The 23,748-nt window shown below is 47.7% G+C and overlaps 1 protein-coding gene across 1 annotated transcript in view; it reads right to left on the bottom strand.

The window, feature by feature from the left end:
• VWA3A (von Willebrand factor A domain containing 3A) overlaps positions 1-23,748 on the bottom strand; it is a 2,090,411-nt gene that overhangs the window by 1,672,972 nt on the left and 393,691 nt on the right. Inside the window, exon 10 of the mRNA XM_069645605.1 lies at positions 10,497-10,605. Coding sequence (XP_069501706.1) covers positions 10,497-10,605 — 109 coding nt within the window. The remainder of the gene's footprint in view (positions 1-10,496; positions 10,606-23,748) is intronic.

Here is a 23,748-nt window from a genome sequence, read left to right as displayed (position 1 = left end):
TATTTTGTATGCTGTGCCCATGTGGCCGGGGCGACTGTCTCATCCAGCGCCCCCCCTCCCACTTTTCTGGATTCTGCCACGCCTCTCTCCAAACGCCTTGTGGCTTCTGTTCCACAGCTCCCGCTGCAAACGTTCTCACTCGCACCAAAGTCGGGTGAGGGACTGTGTCAGGCACCAGTCGGGATGTCGTGGGGGGGGGGGGCACCCACTCACCCCTCGCCCCTCATACCCCTTGGCAGGGTCCTCCGTTTGCTCCCCTCCTTCAGGCCTCATCCGAGGGATTCCGGGTTCCACGTACCGCCTCCAACTTCCGTAGCTCCCGCAGCAGAGTAGCTGGACTCATTTCCCACGATTACGGGAGCGTTTCTATCCGCTTTTTCTGCTAGATGTGACCCAGCGTGACCACAACAAGTTTGGTGCTGGCGGGGGGGGAGGGTCACAAAGCGGGGGCTCATGCCACTTAACGGACCTGGGCAGGGGGAGAGACACACTCACACTGTTTCCATGAGCACGCCCCCTGGTGGCCTCGGGTAGCTGCATTCTAAGGCTAGGAGTAGTGTGAAGGTTGGGCGAGACCAGTGGTATGTGGGCAGCTAGGAGATATTGTCTTGGGAGTAGCTGCATTCTAGCAGGTGTGGTACTTATATATGAGATTATGTGTTCAGCTAGGCCGATTTTATCGTGTGGGAGAACTGTGTTCTAAAGATCATTTGTCACACCACTCCCCGCACAAGCTACTACTCTTCCTACAAAGACACGGCCCTCCACGTCCACAGCCTCTTCTCAACCAGCACCCAAACACACACGTCCCGACAGGGGTACCTTATTGCCTTATCAGGTGTCACGCTATGGGGCACGGCGTGGCATGCTCGGCAGGGCTGGAGTTTATCGCCCTTCATGTTTGTGGCAAGCGAACTGGAGGCTTCTTCATCACAGAAACGCACGGAGGACTGCGCGACCTAGCGCGGCTCGGAGCACGTGACTCGTTGCCTAGCAATACTGCAACGCTTGGGTACACGTGTCACGTGACAGTGGTCACGTGTTTCCTTTCCATGGATAAAAGGAGTCCGGTTACGGAAAGCGTTGCTTCACAGCTGTTCTCTCTGGATCACGTGTCGCTTGCGCTTCGTTTCAGGACTCCTTACTTCATCTGACCTCGGCTTTGTTCAACGGACCGCTCAGTACCTAACCCTTGTCTGCTTTGGAATCTTGGATTATTTTGTTGACAAACTATTTTGCCCAACGGATTGCTTGTGTCTTGGCCCTTTACTTACCTTGGAATTTGGATCCACTGATGCCGACCTACGCTCTGCCCTACGGACTGCCTTGTGTTTAGCCCCTCGGACTGCTCTGGTACACTCTATGGATCATGTGTTACATCAGGACTCCGGTCCTGTCTTAGGTGGTTACCTGCCCGTCCCTGCTGCCACATCTGCCCGGACCCGCTGCCACTTTCTAACAACTGGCTAACGCCTACGTTTGTTTCCCTGAGACAACGCTCCAGTACTCACAGGTATTTAGTGCCCTGGATGTTTTCACTAAGATTACTACACTCTGTACTGTTACATAACCTTATACCTTCCTTTGCAGCGCTCCAGGGGTTTTTTCCGGTTGTTCCCGAGTCCTGGCTCTACGGACTACCACCTTTGGCCCTAAACATCACTCTGGCGGTATTACCGTGATTGTCAGTCTGATACTTGGGAACAGAGGGATAGCCCATACTCTGCACGACCAACAGCTGCGTAACACATTGAGGTGTGCATGGTGATGTACAATTATGCGTGCAGCTAGGTTGAAATTAATCATGGGAGATAGCCGCATTCTATTGTTTTATGGTGCATATTGGTGGGTATGTCTAGTTGGAAGAGGTGCCCTGTTCACAATTTCCTTCCTGAGCCTGCCGAATTAACTTTTGCTCCCTATTATAGAGGTTTGGTGCTTTAGTTCTCCAAGAACCTCTCGATCTAGAGTGGACTCAATTCTGTTTCGCCAAGCATTGCTGTATCTCTCTCTAGCTTAACAATAAAATCAATGATGAGTATGGCTGTTTCCCAAACCTGCTGGAGCAGGATATTAGCTTCCCTATACTTTGGAGTGTTGAGTGCTTAGGTCTAGGCACGGCAGGGGCTGCAAAGCATGGTGGCCATTCTAGTGTTAACAGTCCTGAAGCATTACTGGGCCAAGCGATTGCAGATCTACAGTCCACCATCCCTGTGGCTACCTGAGCGGCAATTGCTCGTTGGTTAACACCTTCTCGATAAACCAACCCCAGACTCTACCACCAACTCTGCTCTCAGCAACCTCCATTTGGCCATTACCAACAACCTCGACATTCTTGCCCCAGTCATGAGGATTCGCCTGAAAACCACCTCCAAGAGTAATATCTGGGAAATTCACTATACGAGGATCTCATGGTTCATCTTAAATGCCCAGACGTGGGTCCCTTGCTCACTGCACCATAGGGAACCAAGCTGCACCTCACCGAGGAGGCCCAACAAGGCCGAAACATGTCTGGGGTTGCTTGTGTTTCCGTGCAGAGGGGACCTGGCCTAGCAGTTCGGGCTGGGCTGCTACCATTGGTGGCAGTACCTGACTGATTCGTGTATGGCTGGACCCCTTTTTCCAATGGTGCAGACGGGCTAAAAAACGGTGGTGTGGAAGATTGCCCAGAGTAAGGCCAGTGGTTCAGATTTCTTCCACCCATCACTTTCGTGGTCACTCATCTTAAATTGGACAAATAGGCTGAGCCAGTAGATCCTTGCAAGTTGTGGCAGTGATGAAGAAACACTACTCTCAAACCCTATGAAAACAAAGAAAGCCTTAGTCACAATAGACTGAATTAGGACAATTGATCAAATTAGGTCCTCCTCGGTTGCAGCTTCCTTTTCCTCTAAAGATAAGAAACTTGGTTATATCCCAAATTATCTGCTGAAATTCCCAGAAGCCAAGGTGAGACAGAACTTCCTCACAGTCCGACTCAACTTGGTCCAAACAGGATCAGTGCTTGCTCAATGGGGTTGTGAGGAGAGAATAAAAATACTATGCCTAGAATGTAACGATCCAAAAAAAAAAAATCAGACAGTAGATCATTTGTTTAGATACTGCCGGGGGAACTGGGATGCCAGAGAGATATACTTAGGGCGTTTTATCATTTCAACCGGTCGGTTATCTTCCGAGATGTTCTGGGAGAAATTGATTGCTGGCTATGGAACAGTCCTAACGACAAACGGAATTAGAATGTTACAACAGACAGCGTTTATCCCGTTGAAATTGTAACGCTTACCTGGGACTCCGTGGGAGCGAAATGCCTTCTGAGCCAGAGGATCTGTTATTTGGGCACTTTCTGGACTCTTTTTCTGTCAAAACGACAACAACAATAGAACTACTGTAATTTCTATTTTTCTGGGAAAAAACTGTAGCAGCGCGCCTTTGATAATCCCTCCCTTCTCACCTGTGTTTATGTTTGGTGGAGCTCTCCATCCTGTATTATACAGGGGCGCTTTGTTTTAAAAACTTTAAACTTGAAAGGCTGCAGTCTTCAAATGATTGTCAGAATAATGTCCTTGCATTTCTAGAATTATCTTGGGGAAAGTATTTGATGAAAAAAGATTGTAGTTCGTCAGATTCTGAGCAGTCACTACTTTGGAGAGATCTCTCTCATATTTTCCCTTTTATTTTGCAGGTTCTTAGTTCTCCGAAAAGGTTAAATGCTGCAGAATGGCTGCAACTATACTCAGTTTGAGGAAATGTTTAACAAACGTAAGTTCGTTTTAACTGAGTAATTGCAGCCATCAGAGACGAGCGTGGTAATAACTAAGTGAAGAAAACTTGCTGGAACTTCAGGTAAGCAATGTATATAAAACTTCTTTCTACAAGTTCATTCATGAATGAAAATACCTTTTGTTTGCAGGTTTTCGGAAAGCTGTATATGAAATACCTTCGGACAATGCAGAGTCTGCTGAGGAAACTTCTGAATGAAGGCACTGCGACCGCAAAGGAAGACTGCTGTGAAGAAGATGTTGCGGCTGTGAAGAAACTTCTGACAGAAGATGCGGAGACTATGAAATAAACAGCTGACCGAGAAACTCTTCGGAAATACTTTGGTAAGCCTTTTAAAAAACAATGGAATTCTGTTGATTTTCTGTGGAAACTAATGTCTCTGAACTTTCTTTTCTTTGACAGGTTCTGTCAGGGGATCGCTGGTAGCGTTACCCACTGTCAGTGGAGAAGACGCGAAGCGAGCGCTCCAGCGGAGGCGGGGCTTAAGTAGCTCCCTCTGCAATAGGTGTTCGGTGTATGAAAACCAATGTAAGCGCTATGTGAGCCTATGGGTGCAATGCTGTGAATGCGACAAATGCCATTCGTGCCAGGCTTGTAGCCACTGTTGACCCACTGACTGATGTGAAGTTCCTTGCTTCACTGGTATACCTGAATGGGAACTGTGCTCCTTTACTGGGATCATGACAGAAATATTGCAAGAATTGATAATTTCTTTAGCATGTCTCAGAGAGAAGGAAATTTGTGATTCGTGATTTGAGTTTATTGATATTTTAAGAATTTGTATGCAATATGTATCATGATGTGTTTGTATTGTTCTGTTTTGCGAAAAAACAAAATTTGGTTGAAACAACAAATAATACCTGGTATGCCTCTGATCTTGTAAACCCTGAAACACAAGTGCAGAGCTGCGGAACAAAAGTGGCAAACCTCAGGCTCACCCTCTGACAAACTGGCCTGCCGCCTGCTCCAAAGGCAATACAGACTCTCCATCCATGCCAAGCAAAGTGCCAACATCCAGGCACGGGTATCTGGCGCATCCAACAACACAGCTAAACTCTTTCAAATCCGCAAGGAACAGGCCAACCCTTCTGCAATCTCCTACCCTCTTCCGTCCCAGGCCCTCTGCAACGCACTGGCCACTCACTTCACCACTAAAACCTTGGACACCTTGAGCTCCCTTATTACCCTCCTATCCAACCCATCCCTCACTCCATTGCCTCCGATGGCTTCTCACCCCTCTTCTTCCTCCATCTCCTCCTTCTCGCCCGTCACACCTGGAAAAGTCACCAGAGTTGTCTGCTTCATGAAGGTCTCTTCCAAACAGGTTTCCCCTTGCTCCTCCAGAACCGTCAAGGACAATATTGGTTCCTTTGCCCCCGCAGTCGCTGATCTCTGCAACCACTCTTTTTCCACTGGATCTTTCCCCTCTTCCGTCAAGCACTCCCTTGTGCGCCCCCTCCTGAAAAAACCTTCAGCAGACCCTACTTGTCCAGCAAACTACCGCCCCATTTCTATCACCCCCTTCCTTAGGAAACTGCTGGAGAAGCTGGCCTTTCTACAACTTACCTCACACAATGAACTTGTTGGTAGCCTCAACGACCATCAATCTGGATTCCGAGCATCCAGAGGCACGGAAACTGCTCTTCGGAAACACCCGTGAAGAACTGCTTGCATCTCTGGACTAACGCTCCAGCTGTCCTCATCCTACTTGATCTCTCCTCTGCCTTTGACATGATCAACCATTCTATACTCATAAAACGGCTCTATGTTATCCTTGGCATCTCGCAGCGGGCACTCGGCTGGCTGACCTCCTTCCTAACTGACCGTTCGTCCCAATGCATTTTGGGCACCTTCTCCTCACCTACTTCCTTCTCCACCTGTTGCCTCCCACAGACCTCAAACCTCTCCGCCTACCTTGTTCAGCTGGCACTCCTCATTTCCTCCTCAGCCGATTTCCAGTGCTACGCAGATGACACACAACTCTTCTTCAAACTTTCTGCTGACCCTCTTGCATCGTCCATCATCCCCGTTTGCCTATCTGCCATCCAGTCCTGGTGCACCTCCAACAATCTCTGCCTCAATGCCAGCAAGAATGAGATCCTTCCCATTGTGACCCCTGCTCCCTCTTTCTTCCCAACACTGTGCCCATCCTCTATGGGCTCTATCCCCCTGCTCCTACTGAAGCCAGAAACCTTGGGAGTCATCTTCAACTCCTCTCTCTCCTTCATCCCTCACACTCAAGACATTGCCAAGAAGAGTCGAAGTCCCACTTTCAACTCTTCTTTCTCAAAGAAATTCTCCCTTTTCTCACTTTCCCCCAGACGCTCAATGTTACCCGAGCCCTGGTTCTCTCTAGGATTGACTACTGAAATAGCCTTATCCTGAATTTACCTTCTTCCACTCTACGACCCCTCCAGCTAATCCCGAATAGGGAAGCAAGACGTAGCCTTGGCTTTAAGCCCAGGGACCACATCTCCTGCCTTGAAAACTTCACTGGCACCCGGTTGTTGCGCAGATCAAATTCATATCCCTCTGCATCATCCACAAGGCTGTCTGGGGCTGGTGACCACGCTATCAGCAACTTTCTCTTACTACTCCCTCTAGACCTCTACGTTACTCTGGCGTCAACGCTCTGTGTGTAAAGCGTTTTGCTAAACAGAGGGTCGGAGGACGATCCCTTTCTTCAGCTGGCTACCTCTTATGGAACAGCCTCCCACTTCTTCTTTGTCTTGAGCAGGACTTCCACAAATTCCAGAAGCTCCTCAAGACATTCCTCTTCACTTCCTCCTTCCCTTCTTACCTCCTCTGCTAATCTCACAGTCACTGTGATTGGTGACCAGGGCCCTTATGTATCCTTAGAGGTCCTGACCTCCCACACCCAATCGCCCCAGCCTCTGCCTACCTCTCAGCACCTGTTTCCGCACCAATCAGCCTTCGTCCTATAGGCTTGCACTCCTCTACCCAATGCGACTCCAGGCCGCATAGCACTTACCATACTAAGCACTTCATCTGCTGCTCACTCACAAGCACGGTCACTCTAGCACATACCCCCACTCCCACTTGCCCTATTCTCACTGCACTTGAACGTTCTTAATACCCACAAGGCATAGTAGGTTTGTCTTAATCTCCCACTGTATTATTGCTTCAATCCCATGTTCCCTCCCGGTTGCCGCGTGGGCACTTTGAAACGTAATTGACTTATAAGCGCCTAACAAATGCACAATAAATAAATAAGCAGTTAGATCCTGTTCTGTGGGAATTACAAGTACTTCTCAAATACGTGGATTGGTACTCTATGAACCTGAAAGGTCCAGCGTCAAGACAGGCCGTGCTACTAGTGCTGTGCATGCCTGACATTTTTAGGTGCAGCGGATGGCTGAGTATTCGGTTTGAGTTGTAAGCAACAGCTCATCATTGTCACTTGCAAGCGCTGGCCTCGCCAGAGTCCTCACCTGATTTAAGAGCGTAGTACATTGCCAGTGAAACCAAGGCCAGCCCAGTCATAATGTTAGAACATAAGTGCTAATAGGTCCAGGGTTCCAAGTTCTGGCTATTCGTTTACAGCGGATGGCTGAGTATTCCCATTGTAGTTTATGGTTTGATTTGTGAGTGACACTGCATCATTGTCCCTTTCAAGAACTGAACTTGCCAAAGACATTACCTGATCTAACAGCATAGTGCATACCAGGTAGAAGACAAAGAGCCAGCCCAATCATAGCAATAGAACATAAGTTCTACTGCCCAGGGTTCGGCGTCCCGGGCATTTATTTCCAGTCAAAGGGTAAACACAGTCATCACATTAGTGCAAAGGTGCTACTGGGCATTCATTGACCAACAAGATCATAATGTCAAACACAAATTTGACTGGTAACCGGGTTCTGTGTCCTGGGGATTCTTACCTGTCCCTAGTAGCGGATTCTAGGCCATTTCTTAGCCGCGGGGAGTGGGGGGCGGTTTCTTTCGGGAGGCACAGCTTCGCAGAGGGGCAAAGGCCAAATTGGTTATTTGCACCATTTAGGGGATGAATCAGGTTTTGAGTGCTTTCTGGAATGCCATGTAGTCTTGCATGTTTCGAATGAGGGGGGCAGTGAGTTCCACATTGTTGGTGCCAGTGTTGAGTAGGCTGACCCTCCGATCCTGGCTGATTTGGAGGCAGGGACAACTAGGAGGAGGGCAGTGCTTGACCTTAAGAGTGCGGGTTGGGAGGTACGGCATAATCTTTTCTTGGTAATATTTGGGGCCGGCTTTGTGCACAGCTCGGTGAGTAATATACAGGATTTTGAAGGTGGCCCATCGCCCAATCGGGAACCAGTGTAAGGTGGGGAGAGCAGGCGAGATGTGATCCCTTCGTCCAAGGGCAAGGAGGAGCCTGGCTTCAGAGTTCTGGATTCTTTGGAGTTTGTTTAGTTGGTAGGTTGGTGCACCCAGGTAAAGGCTGTTCACATAGTCAAGTCTGGACATAACAAAGAACATAATTGCTGCCAGTCTGTTTGGGTAGGTTAGATAAGGGAAGATATGTTTCAGAAGTGGGAGGACTTTGATACATTGTTAATGTGGTGTGACAGAGTTAGGCCAGAGTCCATAGTGCAGCCAAGGATTTGCAGAGGTGGAGCTGGGGGTGCCAAGGGAAGGTGGCCAGGGAGACAGTTTTGGGAATAGAGCCATTTTACCACACACCATGGTCTCCGTTTTCTCCGGGTTAAGAAGAAGGAGATGGTTACTCGTCATCCAGAGATCATTGCCTGTCAGGCATGCTGCTAGGTCAGGGTGAGGGTCGGAGGTCAATTTGGGAATCCTCAGGATGATTTGTGGGTCTTCGGCATAGTTATAGCAGGTGAGGTTGTGAGAGTGATGAGCCTGTGTAGAGGGGACATGTAAAGGTTGAGGGTCAGAGGCAGGCACCTTTGGGGTACTCCAGTGCTCACTAGGTGTGCAGTGTAGAGGAAATGGGGGCAATAAGTGATTTGCTGTCTGTTAGTGAGGAATGAAACAATCCAGTTGAGCGCTGAGTCTCCGATTCCTAGAAAATGTAGTCCGTCGAGGAGGATGGTGTGAACAATGTTAAAGGCTGCTGAGAGGTCAAGACGAACAAATGCAGTGCATCCTTCTGAGTCTGCAGTGACTTTGAGGTCATCCCAGATAGAGATCAGTGTGGTTTCTGTTCCCTGCCGAGGACAGAGGCCCGATTGCAAGGGGACTAGGAGGTTGTAGGGTTCGACGAAACAGTTGGGCTGGGAGTCTGCTGTGCAGTCGATGAGCTTAGTCAAGAATTGGGTGTTGGAAATGGGCCTGTAGTTGATTGGTTGGAGAGGGTTGAGGGATGGTTTCTTTAGAAGGGGTTTGACATACACGATTTTCATAGGTTCTGGGAAGAATGCTGGAGGTAAGGGAGTCATTAAGATGGAGCTGCACATGTAGAGGTGAAGATTTAGTTGAGGAGTGAGGTGAGACAAGGGTTGAGGTGGGAGCTGGAAGGTCGGCTGTCAGACAGCAGTTTCAGGAATTCCTGGCTATTGAAGGGGCTGAAAGAGCAGAACGGAGGGATATCTGCGTGCATTTGGGCTGATTCTTGAGGAGAGGGTGTTGGACGGGCAGTGAGGTTGGAAAGTCTGGCGTGGAGGATGGCCGTCCTGTATAGGGCTATTTTGTGGAAGTGTTCAGAGAGGGAGTTGCAGAGCGTTTGGGAGGAGGTGATCGAGGTGGTGGTGCAAGTAGGGTTCAGGAATTCAGGGATGATACTGTGGCGCTCTTTACTGCTGCTAAGGCAGCTGAAATTCTCTTATTGTATTAGGCTTTCATGGCTTTGCAGATCTATGATATATAGTTGCGGTGGTGTAGGGCGTTCACTGAATTGTTTTGAGGGGTTCTTTAAGATACATGGGTATTTGACCAGGCAATTGCGAGGTCAATTTCCACTGTATTTTTGCTGGTCCACTGCAAACACCTTTCAGCAGCAAATGATGCATGGTTAAGTTCAAGTACCATGGCATAGGGTGTAAATGGCGAGAAACTGAAAGGAACAAAAACAGGAACACAGAACGCAGTAGACATTGAGAAGACAAACCCAAGACCCCTACGCAGAAGATAAATGTGGGTAAGCAATATGAAAAAAACAGATTACAGGTCAAGACGTGCAACTGCAAACACAAGTGAATGTAGTCACATTCATGATTACATCACATTCATGATTACAGTACACATGCATTGTGCAGAATTTGCACAATTTTGTTTGTCTGCTGCTTTCAAACAATTAGTTCTACCCTCACCCCTGGGTTGTGGAAGTTCCATTAGCTATATACAGAAGTGAGACAGAAAGTAGCAGTACCACATATTTCAGTTGTTCATAATGACACTGCCCTGCAGCCTTTGCAATTTAACGTGAATAAAAATGAAGGCTCTGTATTAAAAAATAAAAGCGACCAAATAATTTAAACAAGGCTAGAACATTCAGTTGACTGAAAAATCTCTGTACTTTTTGTCAAAATCTATTTACCCTACTTCATGTCAACAGGTGAAAGTGACAAAGACAGAAACATAGCAGGTCATACATTGAAACCCAACATTTCAACTGTTAAATTGTCAACTGTAAAATGGATAAAAGGGGGGAGGAGCAGTGAAGATGACATAACAAAGAAGAAAGTCAAGGAAAGCAGAGGAAAGGGATAGATCAAACAAGAGGCAGAAATGGAGAAAGTGAGAAGAAATCAACCACATACCTGGGCTCCAGGACTTGCACACTCATATGCCACAGTGTGGATTTGAAGCTTTCTCCCCAGGATGCATTGTTCAAAGTAATCAGACAGCACATGAGGAGCTTGATCAGGACTAATAGAAAAAAAGTGAGAGTGAACATTTCTCCAGAAAGCATGAGCCAATAAGTCAATTATTTTTAACGTTTCTACTCCATAGGAAGAAGAAGCAAGACACCAGCCTAGCTAAGGAACGTTTAACTTCAACAACATCTGTTGCCCTCTTGCAGTGAATTGTTGTCAAGTTAGTTTCTATAGACCCAACACTTGCATTTTTTAATTACTTTTTTTTAAAATATTTGCTTTTTTTCAGACATATTTTAATTGAGGTTTCTTATACAATAGGAACCCACACATTCCCACCCTCTAATGTAAAATCAACATCCTTAAACGACAGAGGGAATAAATGAAATTCTCTGGGTTACATTTCCAATATTACTACTTTTTCCACAATGTGTACAGCCATGACCTTTGAATTACATCTTAAAAATCGCTTTACCACTTCATTAAGTGTCTCTTCACATGAATTCACGTCCATGTCCTTAAGTTAAATAGCATAACATTCAACCCCTTGTATCGTCTCTGCTCCCCCGCCCCTCACCTACTCTCCCCCTTCAACCCGCCACCTAGTTGTTTAATACCTCAGGTGCTTTACCTCTCTCTATCCAGTTCACCCTACTGCCAAACCTCCCGAAGGGTCTGTGCTCCCCACCCCTCATTTACCTCATCAGGTTCCCCATTTCTCTGTGAAAAAGCCCCCATCTTCCTCAAAGGATCCCATATCGTTGTGTACTAGATATGTCAACTTCTCCTTTGTATAGTTGTCCCACATCTTATTTAACCACTGCTGCTCATCAGGTACCAACTGGTTTTTCAATTTGTGGGCCACTGCCAACCTGCACGTCCTAAACATGGCTTCCCACATCTTTGGGAGCCCAAGCAAATCGCTGCCCTTTGGGGGAATTCCCAATAGTACTAGTAAGGGGCTCAATTCGAGTTGTACCTCAGTCACCTCTTTTACCCAGCTTAAGACCTCTGCCCAGTATATTTGAATATGAGGACAAGACCAACATACGTGAGCCAAGGACCCTACCTGCCCACATCCCCTACTACATAAGAGAGACACCCTCATACATTTTTGACAACTTCAACGGGTCTCTACGTCAACCGTGTAGCACCTGAAAGTTGTGTTCCATTGCATGAGTATTGAGATTGCCATGGAACGTTACTGTATACATCTTTTCAGAGAGACTCCAGGATTACCTCGCACGCCAGTGTATCCCAGTAACTTTTAACGTTTTTTTCTGCCATCTACATAACTTGTAATGAGGACGCTATTGTTGCCGATTCATAGAGTGACTTCTCAAAAGCAGTAAGTTCTCTATCTAGGTAAGCAGTGCATCCAGGTTCTGTCAAATGTCCCTTCAAGCATAAATACTCAAAAACACCAATTGCATCCCGCCCCAACATCTCACATACTTCATTGTAACTCTTAAAGTTGCCTTTCAAGAGCAATTGTCCCACTCTTTCTAAACCTTTATCGGACCAATCTTGGGATTTGCAGAAGCCTGTACAACTCAGGTCAATGGAAGGCCCCCACAAACAACTCAGAGGGGATGGCCATAAGGACAATTACTGAGTCTTACACATTTTTTCCACACAGTCCAGAGAACATCGAAAGAAGGGTGAGAAAGCACTTTGTTGGGGACCATCCTCACTGGAGACCAAAGCAAATCTCTAACCTTTTTGGGCTGGGCTACCCAGTCCTCCAAGTAGGACCAATATGTGCTGAGGTTATCTCTCATGTGTTCAAATGGGATTCTAAGTTGGGCAGCCCTATAGTAGTTAAATAGGATCAGGAATCCAAATCCTCTTTGATCTATCGGAAGGGTCAGTGTTGCCCTTTTAATCCTCGGTTTTTCTCTTGCCATTTGAATTTATATAGCATAAAATCCATCTCCCTAAAAAACTTGCTGCTGGTGTTGTCTGTCTCACAGTAAATAAGAAAAGCAGTCAGGGAAGCACATTCATCATTACAGAGGCCATCCTACCCGACCACCTCTTAATGTCTGTTCTCAAAGTGTCGACAATAGGGTAAAAATGTAGAATGAGTAGTCTAGTTAAATTGATAGGAATTTTGACCACAGGTACGTAATAGCCTCCTTCTCCACTTTCATTCCATGGATTGCGTTCCTGTTCACCAAGGTTGACCGATTCTGCTTGATCAGGAGGACACTTGACTTGGCCACATTAAACCTCAAGCCTACAAATTCTCTGTACCTTCTCATAGTCTCCATCATTTCCTGAAAGGATTCGGACAGTGCCGACCAGGTAGCCAAAAATATAGTCTACAGATAGGATTCCGCCACACATTATCCCTTTAATATTGGAATTACTCCTGACTACTACACCCAGGGGCTCAAGGGCTAGAGCACAGAGGAGAAGGGACAGTGGGCATCCCTGTCTTGTGCCCTGTGATAACAAAGGGGTCTGTAAGAGTACCATTTACCTGAACCCTAGCAGTTGGGGAACCATACAGTGCGGCCACTGTGATGAATCAAACAGAGTCATCATGGATTCCCTGGCGGTAGCCTCCTACCATGTGGTCAGGGGACAGCAGTCACTACCTGATACTGACCCTGGGGCGATTATATGAGGGAGGATCCCATGGGAGGAGACAACTACCGGGGAGATGTCATGACTTCATTGGATTAGACATGATATGCCGCATTTGCCCATGAAGAATACCCCTTGATATCCAATACCCTAATGGCCTAATGCCATATATTCTTTTCCCCCTTTAGGGAAAGTAGAGAGTCCTTTTCCCAACATCTTTTAGACCAACCTTTCATTCCTGGTCTAAAATGTACAAGCTCCAATTCCCCTTCTTATGGAACTAATTTGTCATGTGGAATTATTGAGGACGAGTTTCCAAATGCTAAACATCAGTTAATATCAATGGACTTTAATTCCCAAAATCACCTAACTACTGAGACGAGGAGGAAGAGGGAATTGATAAAGAGCAAGAAGCACAAGGAGTTTTCTAGTTACTGGATGAAGACACCTGTATGCAAGACCTTTAAAAATGGTCACCGAATTAGAGAAAGGCGAAGCTCGGGAGCCGGTGTGGCTTCTCCAGTGAAGGCGCACAGAAGCTGTAGGCATTAGCCTGCATGCAGAAGCTGTAGGCACAAACCAGTGTGCAGAAGCTGAAGTGGCAGAGCGAAGGAGCTCGCCAGCAGGGAAGGAAAGGAATATGATGCGAGAAAAGCGCACATGGAAACGCTGGAAACCACAAGAGGAACCCTGGTCGTCCGGCAGCCAAGAGAAGCAGCGAAGTCCTTGCCGGAAGCCAAAGAGAAGTCAGCATGCACAAGCGGACCGGCAAGAGAAGCCAGAGCCGCCCAGTCTGTGGAGCAAGCAGCAAAGGAAAGCTGCGTAAATGCGAGTCAGACTGAAGACGCCACACAGAGCCGGTGAGTCCGTCAGAGCAGAGTGGGGACCCCAGACGTTTAGGCGACTGCACCAAAGAGAATTTGAACATTGTAAAGAAAGTCAAATGCTTGAAGGATTGTTTGTGCAGTGAAAGGGCAGAGTGCAAATCCGTACCCCAATAAGAAGCGAATGCAAATGTGGGGAAAGCTAGTATCATTTTAAAGACATTTCCCCTTTCACTTTATTATTCTGTTTGTAGTGTGAGGGTCAGGATAGAATGTTTGGACACAAGGTAGTCTTTTGATTTCTGACATTCCGACACAGACAGTTCCTTAGTTTTTGGTTAGAGGTAGAGAAACTCCTCTTAGTGCAGGGACAGATAGGCATTTTCACCAACCTAATTCATTTAATCAAAGTCGTTAACCAAAAACATAGCAACTTTGTGTCTGGCTTTTTATTTCTAACCCCTCACAGCACCCACCTTTGGAAATTCGATCCCAAGCCACATCTTGCATGAACTTGCCTGAGGAACTGCCATTCCACTCGGTCAAACGCTTTCTCAAAATCAAGAGAAACCAAGATAGCATCCGCCCACTGTTCCTGCGCCAGATTTATTATGTCCATCTTCTTTCTGATGTTATCTGAACCCTACCTACCTCTTCTAAACCCAACCTGATCCCCATGAATAACAGATGGCAGTACCCCATCTAACCAATTTCCCAGTATTTTGGGGCATTTTTACATCAGCGTTTGAAAGGGAGATGGATCTAGAAGACAAGCATAACTTGGCGTCTTTTCCATCCTTGGGATAACCACAATTATGGCTCCCAACATGGACTCTGGGAGTGTACCCCTTATATTTCGATGAACACCCTTGCCAGTATTGATGCAAGCACTGAATGAAAGAATTTAAAGAATAGAACAGTGAATCCGTCACCTCAGGATTTCCCCACTTCATATGTTTGATTGTCGCCTTTACTTCTGCTCTCTCAATTTCCAGGCCCATATACTATCCGCCTTCCCCCGCCCTCTTTTCATTGTATCTTTGTTAGAGGTATTGTAGCTTCCTGTCGGTTTCTTATATGTGAAGATAGCCTTCAATTCCGCTTTATAGGTCTTAAACTCTTTTGAGCTTGCCGGGTTTATGTAGTTTGTACCCGGGCCCCCCGGGTGGAGTGCTGCAATCTTACTCCTCAATACTGCCTTCCTTGCATTTACGCTTGTTTTGTTTTTGCGACCCAATACTGATGAGCTCTCTCCTAATTGTGGCTTTAAACCCTTCCCAAAGATTGGGGGTTGAAACCTCCCCATTGTCATTAAACTGAAAGTACTCCTTAATACTGTCCAGCAGCTTCTGCCCCACCTCCCTGTACTTCAGAAGGAAATTGTTGCAGAACCAACACCCTCTCCTTTCCTTCCTGTCCCCACTACCACTGAATCATGGTCAGACCATGGATTTGGTGCTAGGTCTACTTCCTGTACCCATCCTCTAACAGTGGAATCAACCAGAAATTACAAGTTACTCATCGTAGTGACTAACGTACTCCTAATCCATAGTCCCCTTTCCTCCACACTTCATGGGGCATCCCTCGCTAGGGACTGGAAGAGAACCCTTTTTCACACAAAACAGCATTTCCCCTTTAAATTTAGCTGTGCACAGAGGCGTGGTACCAGGAGCATGTGCTCTCCTGACTCTGCCCTCCGGCGCCACACCTCAGCACGTGTCGGCTAGATTAAGGTACTGCCTGTCTACGCTTTGTTAGGGGGGTGAGGATGAAGGGTCGCATGGAGGAAAGGCGACTATGAACTAGGAGTATTTTAGTCACTACAGTGAGTAACTTGTAATTACTCCTACATCCCATCCCCTTTCCTCCATACTGCATGGGCGATTACAGCTGATTAGTCCTTATGGAGGAGAGATATTTACAGACTTACGAGAGCAGATTTTTTTATCACTGCTTGCCCAAAAACCATGTCCGGCTGTGCCCGACTGTGCACTGCTGTCCAGACAATAGTGCTTGCCAAAGGCAGATTGGGAAGCCCATGTAGCCGCCCTGCTAATGACCTGCCAAGGCACTTGCCTCTGGAAAACCAATGCAGTAGCCTTTGCCCTGACTGCACTGGCATGAAGATTTGCTGGCAACTCCTTGTTCTGCCCTTTGTAGGCCTCCAATGGTTGCCACCATCCATCTTGCTATAGAAGCTTTTGGGGCCCGACAGCTAGACTTTGAATCCCCAAACATGATGAACAACCCATCTGACTTACGAAACTCCTTTGTCCTGTTGAGAAAGAACTTCAGAGCCCTTCTCACATCCAGCCAATGCAAGATCTTTTCTGTCTCAGATTTTGGGTTGAGAAAGAAGGTCAGCAACACAATTTCCTTGTTCAAATGGAAGGAAGAAATGAGGGGTGGCTGTGCAGCACCACCTTTTCTCTATGGAACGTGGTGTATGGTTGAGAGGCCACAAGAGCCTGAATTTCACTGACCCTGCGTGCTGATGTGAGAGGGACTAGGGCTGTCTTGATGGTCACTACGTTGATCCGTCCTAGCCATGGGCTCGAATGGTTTATGCGCTACCGCGTTTAGCACCACATTGAAATCCCATACCGGGGGAGGGCACCTGACAGGAGGGTACAACCTTGTTAAGCCCGTAGGATGCCTCTTGACCACCATGTTGGAAGTGGAATATGACATGGTGTCTAAATTTTTGTAAGCTCCAATAGCTGCTAGGTGCAGCACATGTCAACCTGCACGCCCGACTCAGCAAGGTGGGCCGAGAAAGACAGCACATGGTCAAGGGTGCAAGCTGTAGAGTCTAAGCCCGAGTCATTTGCCCAATAGCAAAACCTTGTCCATTTGCTCTAGTATTGACTCCTGACGGAGTCGCTCCTTGCCTTCTGGATGATCTGCAAATTCTCTTGACAGCTGCAGGTGTTTCAGCGTCACCTTCTCAGGAACCAGGCCACTAGGGCTAGCTTCACCGGAACTGGCTGAACCACCGCGCCCCCTGCTGTGCAAGGAGGGGTTAGCCTGTGATCGGGAGAGGAGTGGGGCCCTGAGCCACCAGCCTCTCCAGATCTGAATACCATGGTCTGGCTGGCCATTAAGGCACCACTAGAATGAGCCCAAGGCCCTGCGCCTCACTGATCTTGCAGATGACTGTATCAAAGGAGTTGGCAGAAACGCATATGCCCACAGTTTGTCCCATTGCAGCTGGAGAGCATCCCCCAGAGAGCCGCTGCTCCTGCCCATCTAGGGAGCGAACTACTGGCACCTCCTGTTGTGCTCTGTGGGAAAAAGGTCTACACTCGGATGGCCCCATGTCTGAAAGATGCTGCACAGGACCTGCGGGCATATCCGGCACTATTAGTTGTCCACCCCCAGTCTGCTGAACCTTTCCGCTTCTACACTGGAGTCCACCAGAAGATGGATCGCTGATGGATGTTGGGCGCAATAGCCCATTCAGAAATTTGTATGGCCAGCCTGAATTGGAGAGGGGAACTGGTACCCCCCTGATGTTTGATGTAGTACATACAGGCAGAACTGTCTGTTTGAATGGAGACTCTTTGTTCCTGGCTAGAGGCAGGAATACCCACAATGCTAGCTATATAGCCTTCAGTTCCAGAAGGTTGATGTGGCTGTCCTTGTCCAACCATAGCTCGTGAACGGAATTGTCGCCCAGTGTGGCCACCCACCATGATCATCAACGCCGGCTGAGTCAGTCACGATCGTCAATGCCGGCTTCGGCTGCAGAAAAGGCATGCCTACCGATAGATTGGTCTCCTGTTTCCACCAAAACACATCCTGGTGAAGGTCTGTCGGTATGGTGACTGTGGTAGCCTGTGAGCCTGTCTCTTGTTTCCAGGAGGCTGCCAGGTGCAACTGAATCCTCCTCATCCTGAGCCTTGTATACGGAATAGCCAGTAGACCTATGCAGCCAGGAGCTGGAACCACCAGGCAGTGGGGGCCATCCTGCTGAGGAAGTGGCCAATGGCCGCCCTCAGCGACCTGATCCTTTCTGCTGTAGGAACATTCTTCTGTTCTTGCGTGTCCCACAGTAAGCCCAAGTAAACCAGTGCCTGGGTGAGCTGTAACTGCGGTTTGTGCTGGTTGATGGAGAACCCCAGCTCATACAAGATGTCCATAAAATGGTGCGCCGTAACCTGGACCGGGTAAACATGGGGGCCCTCTGACCGGAGGAATGAGGCTGTGGCGTTCATCAACCTGGTAAATACCCGCAGGGCTCAGTTCAATCTGAACTGTAGCACCTTGAACTGGAAATGGCAGCCCATCACCATGAACCAGAGGTACGCACGATGGGCTGCCAAATCGGGGCGTGAATATAGGCATCTTTGAGTTCCAGGGAGCATGGCCATTTTCCCTCACACAGATACTCCGCAGTCAGTAATGGCCTGACCATCTTTAATTTTTGAAGGAGTAAGTATAGGTTTAGAAAGGACAAATTGAAGAACCACTCTCAGGCCTAACTGGTTCTTTTTCTGAATTGCGATAATTTGCAGATAGAATCTCGAGCCTCTCTGAAAAGGTGGGACCTCCTCCACCACATAGCGGAGCATCAATATTTCCACATGAAGAGTAGGTGTCCCACTGGGGCAGTGTTCTGGGCCCTACCGGACCCATGTCTGGATTGTGTGTAGCTAGCCCCAGTATAGCGCACTGACAATGATGGCACTGGGTAGGCTGTGCATCACGGCATCTGCAGCGTGTGCATAGGCGACCATTCCACCCGTGGTGTGAATTCCCGGCTGGGCGCAGGAAGCTCAACTCCCTGTGTGCCCTCAGATTGGGATGGGAGGAACTGAGTGTCTGCTGGCATGCCTGCACAAGCAGGCACCTATTTGCCCTTGAGCGTAAATTCAGTATTCGTCTGCACCTCAGGCGTGGACCTGGGAGGCTCGTCGCCCTCTGGCATAGACCTGGTAGTGCGTCTGAATGAAGGCGCACCCTCAGGCCTAGACCCGGTAGTAGAGCAATGCCCCTCGGGACATTTCCCAGTACTAGAAGCTTTTGGTCCATCATCCCAGAGCCCGGGAGGATCCTTCGATCCCTCGGTCCGCTGACCGATAGCTCTAGGAGCCTCGGGCCCGTGACTGGTAAGAGGATCTGCACGATCCCTCCCATTCGGGTTCTTCGCACGAAAGTAATCGCCCTTGCAGGATGCTTTGGTGAATAAAGTAATTTCCTTGGGCCTTTACTTCCTGCGTACGTAATCCTTCAAGTGTTTGGGAGGAAATCTGGAGAAGAGCTCCCTCCACCTGGCGAGATGGTTTTTCAATGACCTAGGTGTGAGAGAGTTGAACGTTGAACAACCTTCCCAGCCGTGGTCCTGACCAAGACTGCAGACACAGCACATGGGAATCCGACGCAGGGAATGATCCGTCGCAGGAAGGACATCCACTTAAGCCCACCTGGGCTGACATGCACTGCGGAGGGCAAGGCACTGGAAAAGTGTGAAATTGTAGAATCAAAAAAATTATAATTATGGAACACTGGTTCCCAGTAGAAAAGCAGGCACGTGAGATTATGAGGGAAAAGGCCTCAACCACCTGTGCAGGTGAAGCAGGCCCGATCCAGTCGCTCCGCAAAAGAGGACTGGGTTGTGGCGCTGGAGGGCAGAGGCAGGGGAGTGAATACCCCTGGTACCACGCCTCGTCACACAGCAAAATATAAAGTGGAAAGGCTTTTGTGTGTGAAAAAGGGTTCCGTTCCCGTCCCTAGCGAGGGATTCCCCAAGCAGTATGGAGGAAAGGGGGTGGGACGTAGGTGTATGAGGTCTATCCAGGAGTATGAGTCACGTACTGCTGAGTAGTATGTATGGGGAGGATTTCCACTCCCAACTGGTTGCCATGCTTCCTCCACCCCCAAATCGCGGTTAGTGTCTCCAAACCGTCAGGACACTCCCATCTGACCCCAAGGAGTCCTTCATACGTTTCCTGTGCCTTACCGGGCCCATGACCATATTAAAATCCCCTCCTATGAGCAGGGCCCCTTCCACAAATAATTTTATTTTCTGAGCCAGTTCCTCCTAGAAGATTATCTGTGTGGTGTTCGGGCAATACACCAAGCCCAATGTAATCTTAGAGCCCTGATAACATCACCCTTCATAAATAGGTACCTTCCCTCTGGGTCCCTCAATTCCTATTTCACTGACAATCTACATTGTTATCAAACCACTATGGTGACTCATTTCTTTTTACCCTGCCCTGAGGCACTGTATACTTTCTCAATAACCTTCCCCCGTAATGATGGTTCATTTGGGTTTCCTGGAAACATTGGATGTCCAAACGATGCCTCCTGAATTCCTGTATTGTCATGGATCTTTTGGTGGGGGAATTCCATCCCCTTATGTTCAGCATCGCCAACAGTAGAGCCATTCAGGAATTATTCATGACCTATTCCACCATAAACCCACCCTAGCAGAACCCCAATCACCCCCCAGGCGACCAGCTCGCAACTGCCCACCATCTCATACCCCCTGCTCGCACACCAGCAGACGCCCCCCGCCCCTCTCCCACACCTTACCAAGCCTAATCGCACATCTGCTCAGACCCCCCTGGATTCCAACTCAACCTTGTTACACCACCTTACCACCTTCCCTTGTTCCCACCATCACCCCTCAAACTTTGCTCCCCATCTCCTTTTCAATGATTTGGCCCCCCCTATTGGAGTGAGGTAGCACATAACCAAACATGACAAGTGATACCCATCTGCCATACAATCACGACTAAAGACAATCACCTGCAAATTGGACTGAACAATCCTGAAAAGGCACAGAGGCGATAGGTTTAACACTGTTAGGCAGAAACCTGTGCAGTTCCCATAGGGACCACTGCAAAAAGTTTAAAACTACAGGAGTAAGCAGTAAACCCAATTGGTAGCAGTCTGCACCACCCAGATTTACCTGGTAGCTGTGACTGAGCAGTCAGACTTCCCTCAAGAAGAGTTAGGCAGTATATAGAGTATACACAATAGGGCTAAATATAAAGTAGCACAAGCAAACACTGACCGGGCTTTGGTATAAAAGTATATAATTATTTATTTAAAAACACACTTGTAAAAATACACTGGCACTAATATGTCAAGCAAGTTCAAACACAGTCACTATAAGTATATACACCTCCCTAGTTAATTATTCGACAAGTCTAGGTTAAGACACCACTTATTTAGCAAAACAGAGGTGAGCGTGTAACCGTAGATGGCACTCCAATAATTTGTTTAAAAAGGGAGAGAAAAGGCAGAATAGGAAAAACACACAGTACCAACACTTTTAAGAAACCACAGCCAGTCAAGAAAGGCAGGGTCTACTGTAGAGCAAAAAGTTCATAGGCCAGGCCCACTCTTGGAGAGAGCAAAGCAGAATGTGCCCACGATCACACAGTGGAAATGCACTCAAAGTGTTTGCAGCAAAGTCAAAAGAGGTTGGATCAAGTCAGAAAGGTAATGTTAGCAGGTCCGAAGTCACCCCAGGTTAGAGAGTCAAGGATTTACGTGACACCTTGGACAGTCTGTTGCAAGGGAGACCAGGCGGGACACAGTACCTGAAATGGTGAGAAAGCTCCAGCGGGGGCAGTTGCTCTTGGCAGCGGGTGCAAGTCGGGCTTCGTCCAGGGGAAGAGAAGATCTCGACGTGGAGGAAAGCTGGAGGTCGTTGCACTGCCAGGGAAGAAACCAGCCGTGGAGTTTCCCGGTTAAAAGGTACTACCCTTTTATTTGCGGTAGTGGTGAAGCGTGGCTATCCAGCCGCCGGGGTGCTTGGCACAGGCGATTCGATCACAAGACGATCCAGGAAGGTGAAAAAGGCGAACTGGTTGGTCCCACCAGCTCAAAGGGAAGAAGACTCTCCTGGAAGAAGATCTCCTATGTCGTCGGGGAAGTGGTGAGTTCGTACAGCAGGGCTCCACCGGTGGTGTCGCCGTTGTAGATGGCTCAGCTTCTCCCCTCTTCGGATTCTTTAAGTCCTGTGGCGACTTCTGAAGTTCCAGTCCCCAAATCCCTGCTTTTATGCAGCAAAACCACCCATTCATCAGCCTAGCTGTCACTCAAACATGCTAAGTGGTGAGCCGGGCGGCTCACCACTGGGCCAATCACACAAGAGTGCGACTTGAGTTGTCAAGGCAACTCAGTCCAGGATGCCTAATCTCCCTCCCACACATCCTGTTGACCCCAGACAGAGTGGCACCATTTGGAGGGCTTCTGTGGAGAAGCCCGCCAAAAAGTGGAACAAAGGGCTTGACTTGGGTTAGAGTTTCAGAGGCGAACACAAACGCCATTTTAAAACCGAGTCCTGGCAAAAAGACCCAACCGGGGAATAAATATTAAATAAATAACCCAGCGGTATCTTTAACATTGCACCAAAAAGTGGTGCGTTTAAAATGAATGGGAAAATCCCATAGGAAATATTCTGGTGGAATATTACGTGTGGTATCCACTGCCACCGGCCAGAAACTCGACAAGGGGGGACTGGACAGTGCCCCCCTTGGAAAACAGACCCAGGGGCAATCGAATTACCCCTACCAGTACTTCCATAATATTATGGTTTGTACTGGTTTTGTTCACAATTTGAGTCTATTAAAGCCAATGGTGACTTTACATGCTCTGGGAGACAGTAGTCAGTCCCAGGGTATGCAGTCTATGTTTTGGGGTCAGTATGACACCCCTGTGCTACTGCACTGAGGGTGCTGTGTAACACATACCAAAACACATGAAGCCCTATGGAGTAAAAGACCCCATAGCCCATAAAACACATTACATAGTCAAAGTACATTCTCAAATCATGCCTAAGAGTGGGAGAAAAAGAGTTTCACTCTTAGCAGGAGAAAAAAATAAACCCCAAAAATTCAGCAAAGCTGCTGGGTGACTCACTAGGTTTGGGAAATTAGCCTCAACAGAGAATTCTCGCTAACAAACACATAGAAAAACCTTGCAAATCAATCAATCAATCCATCAGTGTCCCTAAGGTGAGTTACGTTTCTCTATAATTTGCTTTCATGCAAATATTATTGAAGAAAATGGCAAAGTATGTCTTTCCAATGCAGGAAGACAGATCATACCATGGATTTCAACAATGACCCCCACTGTGGAGGTAATTATCTTGTGTTAAAGTTGTCCACTGATGGATGTGGTAAGTCAGACATAGGAGACGGACACAAAGACATGTTCTTAACAGGTTGAGGTTTATTAAACGTCTGTAGTTTCTCTACTGTGAAATGGTTCCCTATTCTAGAAAATAACAAACCGGCGCTCATCAAGAGGTCTAGCAAAATAAGATTCGTCCTCTGTACAAAATGTATTCTGTCCTAAGGTCTGACCCTATAACTAATAAAGAAACATGAATTAAACTCTACAAGTACTTAACTCCTCTATTGGCTAGTGCTGGCTGATGTGTGGCAACTACCCAATTGTACTTCCAGTTCTTTCCTTAGGTTCAGGCCTCAGGCTGTTGGCATAGTTCAAAACAAGGTCTGTGCCTTTCTGGTGCCGGTGAAATACAGTTCTAAACAAGGTCTGCGTCTTTCTTTTGCAGGCCAAATTTAGTTCAAAACAAGGTCTGCCTTTTTGGTGTGGGTCAAATACAGTTCAAAACAAGGTCGGTGTCTTTCTTGATCCCTTTATCGACGACAGACTCCTGACCCCTTCACCAATGTCCTGCTTAACGCAAACAGTTCCAACTTCAACTGTGATACTTGTTCAGTCAATTGTGTTGTACAACAAGATTAAAACCTCTGTTTAACTGACCTCTCTTGCTCACCCCTCCAAGATGT

The sequence above is a fragment of the Ambystoma mexicanum genome, chromosome 2p, assembly GCF_040938575.1.
Source record: "Ambystoma mexicanum isolate Mex_15411 chromosome 2p, UKY_AmexF1_1, whole genome shotgun sequence".
Lineage (NCBI taxonomy): Eukaryota > Metazoa > Chordata > Amphibia > Caudata > Ambystomatidae > Ambystoma > Ambystoma mexicanum.
The sequence above is the reverse complement of the archived record's forward strand: the minus strand, read 5'-3'. Positions and strand labels throughout refer to the sequence as shown.